The 12,152-nt window shown below is 39.0% G+C and overlaps 1 protein-coding gene across 5 annotated transcripts in view; it reads left to right on the top strand.

The window, feature by feature from the left end:
• Window positions 1–4,937: 4,937 nt before the first annotated feature.
• The window catches only part of BTAF1 (B-TFIID TATA-box binding protein associated factor 1), a 101,105-nt gene continuing 93,890 nt past the window's right edge, over window positions 4,938–12,152 (top strand). For all 5 annotated transcript variants that reach the window (XM_075072709.1, XM_075072708.1, XM_032770275.2 and 2 more), the window contains exon 1: window positions 4,938–5,299. In XM_075072709.1, the coding sequence (XP_074928810.1) occupies window positions 5,286–5,299 (14 nt within the window). In that variant the 5' untranslated portion in view covers window positions 4,938–5,285. The remainder of the gene's footprint in view (window positions 5,300–12,152) is intronic.

The raw sequence follows: 12,152 nt of genomic DNA, 5'->3' as shown, positions 1-12,152 counted from the left end.
AGGACTGAGTGGACTTGTAGGCTCTGAAGTTTTGTTTTCTTTTTTGAGTGCAGTTATGAAACCAAATAAATAAATAAATAAATCTACATTTGTAAGTTGCACTTTTATGACAAAGAGATTGAACTACAGTATTTGTGTGAGGTTAATAGAAAAATATTATTTGTTTAACATTTTTACAGTGCAAATATTTGTAATAAAAAATAATATAACGTGAGCACTGTACACTTTGTATTCTGTTTTGATAGAAATCAGTGTATTTGTAAATGTAGAAAAACATTCAAAAATATTTAATACATTTCAATTAGTATTCTTTTAACAGTGTGATTAATTTTTTTAATCATGATTAATTTTTTTCAGTTAATTGCGTGAGTTAACTGTGATTAATTGACAGCCCTAGTAATTACATAATATTAGTATGTTGTAAAATAAAAAGACATTCACTTTAATTGCTGTGAATTAGAATTGCATGATATAGCGATCCCTGCAAAGGGTCCCCTGTTCTTTGCAAACATCGGTCACTTCAGACCTGACAAACTCACTACATCAAGCACCTCTTATAGGATATTTATCTGTAAAGACTAACATGTTACGAGCTTTCTGTAGATAACTTACTTGTCAAAGTTCAAAAGCACTGTGAGATGCACGAACAAATAATATTTAAGAAATATTGTATTTATATTGAACATATGCTTTAAGATCTTGGAGTAGAAAATTAGGTACCATTTCTCTCCGCTCATTTTTGCCTCTTACATAGCTCTGGTAAACACTGAAAAAGGTGAGGGGAACTCTTCTTCCCCAGGCTTCTTCCTATATGCACAATATTAAACTGATTAATTCGTTTTCATATGGGGAGTTCTCTCATTTCATACATGCCATCCACTCCAAACTGAACTCTCAAATACAGTTTAGAGGTGGGTGGAAAACAGCATTCCTATCCTGCAAATATTTTAAAGAATTCAGAAATTTTTCCCCATCTCAAACTGGGACAAAAAGTAAAAATCTTGAAAATATTTGTGAACCAAAAAACACCCTCAACCCAACATTTTTTTGTTTTGATCTTTTATTTTGACCTTTTAAAAAAAAATCTTTTCTCAGTCTAATTAACTTTATTGTCTAATCAAAAAGTCATTTCTCTCTGGAAAACCATAATTTTTCATGTTGACAATTTCTAAACTTTTTTTCTCAACATTATTTTGAGTTGGGGAATTTATTGAACTTGACCTTGTTGCATGAACAGTTTTGGTTTTGACAACTAGAGATTTTTGATGAAAAACAATTAATTAAAAAACTCCAAACCAGTTGTAATAAAGTTCCATGATCGTGTGCTTATCCATGTGAACTGATACTGTCAGGCTCATAAAAGTTTGGAGTTCATAAAAACCATGCTTGATTAACGTAAATATAATTTAGTAACCTTGCTGACACATAAACAGTGGAGAAGGTACCAGTGTCACCTTTATTAATTAATTATTAATTAAACCCTCTAAGAGCCCTAGTTATGGATCAGGAAGAGAAATATAAAGAGGATGGGTTTAAAATTTATTAGGCAATGGGAAACTTTTTGGAGAAGTGAACACCTATACAGAAGAGATGAACCAGACTTCTGGCACAAAACTCTGCACATGTTTGGGGATATTATTTCAATTAGGAGCTGGAGTAAAAGCCTGACAGTGGAAGAGTACCCGGATCATACAAAGACATGCTAGGGATGTCAACAAACAACAACAAAAAAGGTATTTCTGCATCCGGTAAAGAATAGGACAGAAATTAGAGATGAGCTGGAAGGGAAACAGGTGGAGACCAAGGAGGTAAATTCTGGAAAATTAACATATTAAGAGATTTAATAAAAACAGGCTTATGGCCAAAAATTAAACCTAGAATACCTATATAGTAATACAAGAAGTTTAAATACAAGAACAGGTGAACTAGAATGCTTGGCAATGGAAGAGAACCTTGACATAACAGGCATACATTAAAACATGATGGAATATATTATTATAATCCCAAATTGGACTGATGAGGCAATAAAAGTGGGGGAGCAGCATGATTCCTAAAAGATTTCATATAATCTAATGAGATAAAATTTCTGACTGGCAAGGCTCATGCAGTAAAATTCCAAACAATAGAACTCTACAAGTATGGTTACACTAACAATCTCCTAATCAGGAAAAGCCTGTTGAATGCACAATGCAGGGGGAGATCACGAGGTAACTATAGCTAATGAAATATCAATAATGAATAACTTTATTTACTGCATATAAACTGATCACACATCCCAATCAGACATGATTTAGCAAAGCAATTTCTCAGCACATTAAAACATTGCTTCTTGAAACAGCTGATTTTACAGCATACAAGTAGAGAGGCTATTCTTGACCTAGTCATAAGTAACACATTGAAGTCTGTTCCAGAAGTAACCATAGATAAGCTACTAAATGACAGTGACCACAATACAATTTCCATATCCTCAAAGGATGGAATGCACCAGAAACTAGCACTTTGACACTGTAGTTTTAAAAAGGGCATATGAAAAAAAATTATGAAACTATTCAAAAAGTCCCTTAAGTCAAAAATGAGACAAGTAGAATTCTTAGGCTATGTGTACACTTACAACACTACAGCAGTGCTGGTGTTCTCCTCTTGCTGTAGTTATTCCATCTCCCAGAAAAGGCACAGCTAGGTCAACAGAATTCTTCCATCAACCTAGCACTATCTAAACTGGAGGTTAGGTCAGCTTTCACACCTCTGAGCAACACAGCTGGGTCATCTTAACTTTTTGGTGTAGTCTTGGCTATAGATTCAGCATGTAACCTAGCTGAGTGATAGAAGATAAACATACCTCTAAACAAAGAGAGCAGAAAGACTAGAAAAGCATTTGGTTAAATAGCCATAACTAAAAGTTACTTAAACTAAACAGATATTCTTCAGAACATGAAAATCCATCTTTAGTGAAGTAATAGATGGGAGCATAACCTACAGCAAATAAAATATAAAATAAAAATTAGGAATGCTATGTGGTAATTTAAGAGCATACAATCTGACAATAAACATGAATAACAAGATTTCTTTATGTATGTCAGAAATAGAAAGCCTGTGAGAAAATGGGTTGGCTTGCTGGACTATCAGAGAGTAAAGGGAGCAATTAAGGAGGATCAGGACATGGCAGAAATGCTATATGATTTATTTGTATCAGACTACACTGCAGATACCTATCTCAGACCAAGTCTTTTCAGTTAATAAAGTATCATTAGAGATTGTGATATCAATAGAGAAAGTGCCAGAACAACTGATAAATTGAGAGCACTAAGTCACCAGGACTGGATGGTATTCTGACAGTCTTATCCTGATGGAATCCAGGAATAAAGGCCCAGATGATCCACAATGGTATTCATGTGCCTAATTCCCATTGAGTTCCATTGTAGTTAGGTGTTTAAGTACCTTTGAGGACCTGGGCCAAAGTGACTGAGCTGCTAGAAAAATATGCATTCTATTATTTAAATCATATCCTATACCAGAGGAGTGAAGGTAGCAAATGTTGTACCTCTCTTTAGAAAAGAGGTTGTGGGTGGTGATCTTGGAAACTAGCAAACCTTATGTGAGCCTGACAGTGGGCACCTGCTGAAAGGTTTAGTAATTTACCACAGATATTAAGACAAATAAATTATAACAGGCAAAAAAAAGAAGCTATGATTGGTGGAACAGATTGTTGGGTGGAGTCATAGTAGCCTTTAAAACTGGTTCTGCTTCACCCCTTACTTAATTTGCTAAAAGTAAGTTTGTGGGGGAGAGTGTGAGGCAGTGTCAGATGGAAGGAAAATGCAATTTAGTATAGCTGACTATCAAATACAGCTCTGATTTTATATCAGGCATTTAGAAGGTAATTCCTCTTTGCAGAGGGAGTGGAATGAGCTACAGATATGGAAACTCAGTCGTTGTCTGGCTATTTTGAGAACTGTTGCAGGTTAATAAATAATTGTAAGTAAATCCAATGGGTCTTGTTATTCTATCCCAGCCTCTATTTTTCAGTGTAATACCCACTTATATGTGGGAGGTGGGTGAGCGTACATCAGTGTCTTGCTACTAGCTGGATGTATTTCTATAAACTGTTTGATTTTCCTGTAGCCACCAGCTTCCCTCTAAATGTCGAAAGTGAGAAGGATCTCCCTCCCCTCACCCTGCTGAAGCTGCTCAGCCACCGAAGGGCGGGCTGTAGGAAACGTGCTGGTGACAGGAAGGCTCCTCCTCCCAGAACACGAGTGGAAGACAGTTGCTGAAATATGCCCCAGCGCTAGGGCCCACTAGCTCAGCAACCGCCCACACAGGGCGGCTGGGCGGGCAAGCAGACGCGAACACAATAATACCCCAGACAGCCCGCAACTACCTCACAGGCCCTTCGCCACGTGGTCTGCCTAGCAGCGGCGCCACGCACCCGCTCTCCCTCAGCAAGGGGCCATGACGACATCGTGCGCACGCGGCCCACCCGCTCAGGCGGGCGTAGTGCATGCTGGGAGTTGTAGTGCCGGTGGGCTACCACGCTCCTGACGGTCAGCGTGCGCCGTAGGCAGTGGTTTGGAAGCAGAAGTTGGGGGGACTAAGGCTAATGTAACTGCGGGTGAAGGGGGAGTGATCTCTCCCGCTCTAGCCCCACAGAGAACGCTGCGGTTGAAGTTACGGGGTGGATGTAAACTGCCTGACACATTTTGCGGGATTTCCTCTCCCCACCCTTCCCCGGACAGGGGGTACGATCCGTTGAGTAGGCTTCTCTCTACAGCTGTGTAAATGGTACGGCCCGCCCCCTCTGTCTCTCCCCTCCCCCACCAGGCGCGGCAAGTTCCATGGTAGAGTCTGCTCAGCCCCATCCCCCAACTCTACGCTCCCTCCCTCTCATCTCTTAGAAGCACTGCTCCCATTGGCTGCGGCTCGGCGCTTTTGCCAATGAGGAAGCGGCTATCATGGAGGAAGGGAATAAATACAAGATGGCTGCTCCTATAAAACCAGGCGTTGGACTTTTCCCCTGTGATGGGCAAATAGAAGCTTTAACCAGTGCTTTGAGGCCGCTTCTCTTCTACCACCCGCACTGCCGCCACCCCTGGGGGGTAGTGGGACTCTACCGGCCATCAACGCGCTCAGCCGCTCCCTATCTTTATCTGCTGGGGCTGGGGTCGGAGTGTGGAGCCTGAGAGGCCTAGGCCGGGCCCCTGCATCCTCCTTCCTGGGAGAGCAACGGCGGCCCCCACCTGCCACCCCACTGCTTTTATCCAACCGGGCCCAGGCTTCCTCTGGTTATGGCGGTCTCCAGGTCGGTATAAGCCCGGAGGGGGTGGGGGAAGAGGGCGGTAGCCTATGGGCCACAGCCCCCAAGGCAGCCTCTGCTGTGTGGGGCTGAAGAGGTGACTCGCTCCCGTTTCCTAATAGTCTCCTTAACCTCTTGAGGCCCCACTGGGGTATTATCCCTGCCCAGCAGCATGTGCCACTTGCGGCCTCCCGTGTGTGCTTCTGGTGCTGCTGCATGGCCCTGAGCGCGGGCTCAGTCCATTGCATGTCCACCGGCCGGGGTAACTGCAGCCCCAGGAGCAGACAGACACCCTTAGCTCAGTAAAGGGTGTGTGAACCCCGACCCTTCCTTCCTGCGATAAGGGTTTTTTTCCCCCATCCAATATCTTGTACACACTGTCAAAGGATGTGCAGGCCACCCTTAAATGTTCATGCCGAAGGTTGGTGGAATCCTGCTAATCAAGGTACCAGTGTACTGGCACCTCGGGAGGTGACAGGAACCACTTTGCTTTGTCTGCCTCCTAGTATGCTGCTAATAAAATCATAGACTTCCACACAGAGCAGGATTAGGGAATCCTGGCTCTCTAGCTTCTAGATGGTATCAGTTTAAACACATGTGAATCAGTGTGTGCTAGAGTTTAAAGTGTTTAAGGATACAACTTATAATATACAAATATTTTATTAAAAAATTGACTATAAATCTCAATCATCCTTTGAACACAGGAAAAACTTCACAATGGGATGCTCTCTTTTGCTCCCATCTAACCATTGCCTAGATGTTGCAACAGTGGTGATGAGATTTGGGGATAATCTGCATAGGTGGTACCTCTCTATGTTTTGAAACTTCTGTAACAAAAGTGGATCCTAATCCAAAGACCTATATTAAGTAGGCAGTGAGGTTCATATCTTTGTCAATACATCATCTGATCTATTAGAATATGTGAATTTCATTCATCACTGAATGCTGTTGTGAAACATGAATTCAAGCCTGCAATATGGATTTTTGTTTTGTTTTTTCCCCTAGCTGCAGTGAGGCCAATTGATTTGACATGAGAAGCTTTGAGGTTGACAGTGCTGCATGACAGTTTTTTTTGATTATGTTCTCTACTGTTCCCTTCAAAACAATGGTTTTGTATTGGGATTTTGTCCTAAATTGGCCATATGAATTTAAAGCACTAGGAGATTGTTTTAACAACCAACCTTTCTGCAATTAAATTCTGCTATCAGATGCTGCGTGTCATTTCCAACACAGCAATGTTATCCCTTTATTTTTGAGGCAGTCACTGTAAATTCGTCTGTTACACAAATTCTCTAATTACTTTATTTGCAATGTTGCAGATCACTGGAATATTGAGAATTAACTGAACAGTTGATACATATTTTAAAGCTTTGTCTACAATGAGGATTTGCTTCTGTTCCAAACTTCAGATGCTTGGAATCAAATGTGTTCCCTGTGTAGACAAGGCATATTTTGTAATTTCAGTGTTAACTTTTAAAAAAAAAAAAAGGGGGGGGGGGAAGCTGTTCTATTAGTCATGTAGTTTCACTTGTGAGACACACTTTTTCCAATAGAAATCTAGACAGTTATTTCCAAAACTGTGAGACTAATTGAACAATACCATACAAAGTTTTATCCGTTATATGCTGTAAAAAGACGTTAATTCCACAGAATTAGTGGAATATTTGTGAGAGTCAGTCCCAGAAAAGTTAGTAAGAAATCACTTAAAGAGCCAAGTAGTGTAAAGGAACTACATATTTTGAAACATTTGTAAGAGTTTGGCTGTTCCTTTTGTCTCCAATGTTTCAGTCTACATGCAAAAGTGATACTGTATAAGTGTGGCCTCAGCACATGCTTACACTAGATACAGCAGAAACATCACACAATGCAGATCATATACAGTAACTCTTGTTCTTACAAGTGACCTTTCCTTGAAGTTAAATATAAGAACAGGAACATTGTAGCAGTCTGTATTACACCTGACAGTAGAAAACCATGTTTCCAAGAGTTCTCACTTCTGAACCCAGAAGTTTCAGCATACTTTCCTTTCAAACTTGCATGAATATATAAATCATTGATGGTGTTTAAATTAGGTTTGGTTGCTTAACGTTATGGTCTTTACAAGCTTCATTATCTTAAAAGATCTGAACTCTCCCTGTGGATAGTTGTAGTTAAAAATGTTTTTACATATGTATTAAAGAGCCAAGATTAATGTTCAGTTTTAACTATAAACGGGATGGGGGGAGAAACAAGTCTAGCTGACTTAGTATTGGTCTAGGATAATACATGATATTAGCCTTAGGGAAGTTTCTGGCTAACTTAGTCTTAAAACCTTATTTCACAAATGAAATCCTATTCCTGTGTTCATAGCTGATTTGCTTTTATACTTCCCTATACTTCAAAATCAAAAGATTGTCAAGTACCTTGCTCTACATGTGAAGATTAGCTTTGATTAGTGGTTGAATGGAAAAACCTTCCTAAAATTTTAGTTCTGAAATGGCAAGCTCTGGACAGATGGTGAGAATCTGTAAACATTTTTTGTCAAAACCAGATTAGGATCTTATGCTGCTATAGTAAGATGCATTTGCTTTGTTTAAAAAATAATTAAAATATGGCTATGGAATGAAGGAAATGGATTTGTGGATATTAGTCCATGCTATTGGATGAGGGGTGGTGTGTGTCACCAGACTCTCTGCTGTCTTCTAGAAATTTTGCTTGTAGCAGAATCTTATTTTTAGAGTCTGCTGGTTATTTCATTGTCTTGGGTTTTTTGGGGTTTGTTTATTTAAAACAAAGAAGTAGAAGCCCCATAACAAAAGGCCTTGGTAGATAGTAAAGCACAGATTATGTGCCAGATCTCCTGCAGTACTACACACAAAGTCGGGGCTACCCAGTGGATATCATCTCCAAGAATAAATACAAATGGGTGTTTAGGCAGAGTAATCTTCCTCTCTGGAGACAAACACATATTGCTACAGTACCCCCTTCTCCAATCTCCAAGAATAAGCCGTGAACGGGATAATTTGGTGAGAATTCTCTTCTCTCTTCAACTACTACTTCCCCATTAGCTGTACAGGGCAATGTATCTGGGTAATAGAATTCTTTCTTGGTAGAAACAACTAGTGCGATAGCAAGAAATTTGTTCTTCCTCTTCTCTCACTAGGCTTATACACAAATGTGAGCCATCGTAGGAACCCCTGCTTGAGAACAGAATTATAAAATTGTGGGACTGTGTGGAACTAGGTGGCTCAAGACCGGGACTAGTAATGGGATACAGCAAACCCTTTCACCTTAGTCATTTTCTCAAATCTGGCCCCTGTTATAGTGACAGTCATTATGATGTGTTGGTGGTTTTGGTGCTCTTTGTGATTATAGGTTGCCTTGTGAACATTTTCACATCACAAACCACCATCACTGCAAAAAGGATACTATTCAGTATTGTTGGTGGATTTCAGCAATGTCTAAAGTATGTGTTGACATCAAGATTGAAAGGGGATACTGCCAGCTAAAAAGTTAATTAAGGTATTTAACCAAAAAAGTTAAATTAAGCTATTTTTTTAAAAAATCCCACCAAAGAACCACTATAACTTAGAGGTTAGAGGGAACCTATTTTTCATTTGTATATTCAAAAACACTTTGTTTCTTCTGCTTAGTCAGTCAGTTACCTCCCAGAATAATGGGAAAATCTGCACTACACTGGGAGGGGAGAAGAGACATTTTTAAAATAGGAAAATGTGATTGTAAAATCAAAGAGTAGCAGAATGACTTTGTTACAGATATAATACCTGCCCCTACCTTTAACTCACTTCATGTAATTGATTAGATTTCTAGTTGTGTTCATTTGAAATACTTTCTTACCTCACTGGGGAAGCATAAGCTGCAGCTTCCTGTGCTATACCTGGTCAGTAAATAAGACACCAGTTTATGGGTTTTCAGTATAGTATACTTCAGTTGCACATCCCAAAATTGGGACCATAATGCAGGACCCATATTCTGAATAGTTACGAAGGATGATCATGATAGTAAAGTTTCTGAGAATGGTTCATATGCTGGTCCTGGCAAGCCTTTATAAGGTGTGAGGCCGTGTTATATAAGAGTTCCTAAGAATAGGTAACCTTGTTGTGGGCTCATAAACATCTAAAATTTCAAACTTAGTATATCATTAACAATCTCTGTCTGTCCCTCTCAAGGTACCCAAAACCTCCAGTAAAGGCCTGAAAAATCCATATGCTTGTAGAAACATTGTGTTGATGGGATTATCAGTTGTGGCAGAACATAAATTTACTTTAAAAAAAATTCTAGCCTGTGTGGTTTCAGAGAACATTCCAAATGGCGAATGTATGCACTGCTGACTTTCAAAGTCTGCATGTAGTTTCATTGCTCCTGCTCTTCACTTTTCCAAGCAGCAACAGTAGTAGAGTGGAACTGACAGGTTGGGGTCAGGTTAATTGCCATTTTAGAGTCTGTGAGTATTGGTGAAAGTTATATTGATGTGATTCTTGTTTCATCAATACCCCAAACTTTAAAATAACAATGAAACTGACCTGAATCTTGTGAGTTCTGCTCGACTACAGTTGCTGCTTGGGAAAGTTAAATAGCAGTATAGGCAGTCACTCTAGTACTAAAATCTTACTAATGGAGAGTGCCAAAGTTTGGAAGAACACTACTGCCTGGCACTAGCTTCAGGCAGTTGGTAAAAGGATAGAGCAGTGGAAGTACCTCCCCCCTTAATATAGTAGCAAGGAGATGTGAAAGTTCTCAGACACCTCATAGTCAAAGCCTGATCTGAAAGACAAAACTCCTGAACAGGATCCAAGGCTAGAACCCTGATAGGAATTCCAGCAGCTGGAACTGGGATTCTCAGCAGGGTGTTCATAGATCTTGCTGGTATATCTTCTGTGTCAGTATCTGGCTACTAGGTGTTCATACATTTTTGAAGCCCTGGTCTAATGACTATTGTGCCATTTTGTTGCTTTTCTGTGTCATATATATGCTTCAGTTAGTTGACCGTAAGGGCCTGTTTCATCTCTAATTAAGGCAAGGGGACAAATTATAGTCACTTAAATGGGAGCTGGCTGAAGGTCCTAAAATGAGCTTCTTGAGGCAGGGACCTTGCCTACTTATTTGATTGCAAAACATCATGCTAGCTTGGGGATATACTTTGTATATTCATGTCTGCAATATACAAGTTATAGTTATAAAATATTTTAAATAAAGTTAAGGTTGTACAGTGGAATAGTAAAAAGTAAGGCTGCCTGTGCTTATGCATTACAGCAGTCTTTAATTATCTTTTTTTTTTAAACACATGATCCCTGTTTCATTCCCTAAAATTGATGACTTTGTGCCTGAGGTAGTGTTATTCTGTTGCTGTCTATCAAACAGTTTAACATGTTCTGTTATGACACAATGTGCAAGCAGTGAAGTGAGGAGGCTTGCCTCATTCCATACATTTCTATTTCTCTCTGTACAAATAGTCGTTTATATTCCACAATCCCTCAACCTATGAAAAATGAAATTCCAATCAGTTTCATGTGCATGTCTCAGAATTACATTGAATGTGCAGACATCAATTTTGTGAAAACTTTCTTTTGCTGATGCTGGTACATTGGAAAGTTATTTGTTTTTAACATATGTACATCAGATTATATTAGATGATACATAGGACTTCTTAAAACTTGGCCATATCAAATTTTTACCAGGACATGAAAGGCACATTGATAGCCTCAGGACTGTATTCCTGCCAAACTTAAGTTTCTATCTCCTTCCTGTTTTTTAGTCAGTTTAAAAAACATGCTTTCTCCCCACTCCTTCTATACTTAAAATGGCTCAATTTGTTTGAGTGAAACTTAGAGGAAGAAAAAAAGTGCTCTTGTCTCATAAAAGCATGCTAAATTTCAGCAGTGTTTAAGACATGACTAACAGCTGTGTAACATTAAATATAGGGACTGCAATTGGTTTTCTAGGCAGCATGCATAGTGGATGTATTTGTGTCATCAATATTTTAAGTTTTTAAAAGGCAACTGCTTAACACTTACTCTAAAATATATTTATTACTTGCCATATGTGCTGAGCCACATATCCTGCATTTTATTTTTTGCGAGAGGCCTGTTGATTCCTTTGGTTTTTGCTTGATACCCTTGTGTGACTACACATTTCTCTAAAATTATACCATTTTAGAAGCTACTTAAGTTGCCATCTACTGCAAAAAGTAACAAAAAAGCACAGAAAGGGATGCATACAGTTCCAAAAACAAAGGACTTTAAAGATTGTGGGCTTCTTTCCTCAGAATGTATTTATAGAAAGAGAAAAAGCAGAATGGACAAAACCTGTATTTTATTAACATTTGACCATCTTCCTTTCTTATTGATATTTTTATATAAGCCTTAAATCAGCAGTTGCAGAACAAATGGAGATACCTGACAAGTTCAGGGAAGTAAACAAGGACTTGACTTAAAGTTAAATGCTTTACTGTGATATAGACAATGTAAGCACAAACACATAAACGGATAATGACTGTTCCTCTACCATTGAAATGCAGATGTCTTTGGGGAAGAAAGTAGCAGCCATTACAGTTGCACAAACAATTGCTTAGGGATGGCAAATGAAGGAAATGATTAAATTGGGGGTGAATTTGGCAGATGGACTGTGATTACATTAAAATTAAGATATCTGTAGAGGGAGGCCAGTTCCATTATTCTTTTTATATTTATATATAAAATTCAGTTTAGGATGTAATATTTTATTTTTTTCAAAGCAGTTCAGAAATATCTTTGCTATTATTTCTATCTCTGTAACACTTAAGTTTACTTCCCAGTCACTCCGTTTCTCTCTTGCCTGCTCATACTTAAGGCTTCTTTTCTGAGAAAAACACAATATCCTC

This window comes from Chelonoidis abingdonii, chromosome 15, assembly GCF_003597395.2.
Source record: "Chelonoidis abingdonii isolate Lonesome George chromosome 15, CheloAbing_2.0, whole genome shotgun sequence".
In the NCBI taxonomy this organism is placed as follows: domain Eukaryota; kingdom Metazoa; phylum Chordata; order Testudines; family Testudinidae; genus Chelonoidis; species Chelonoidis abingdonii.
Note: the sequence above shows the minus strand (reverse complement) of the source record. Positions and strands in the feature narration are given on the sequence as shown.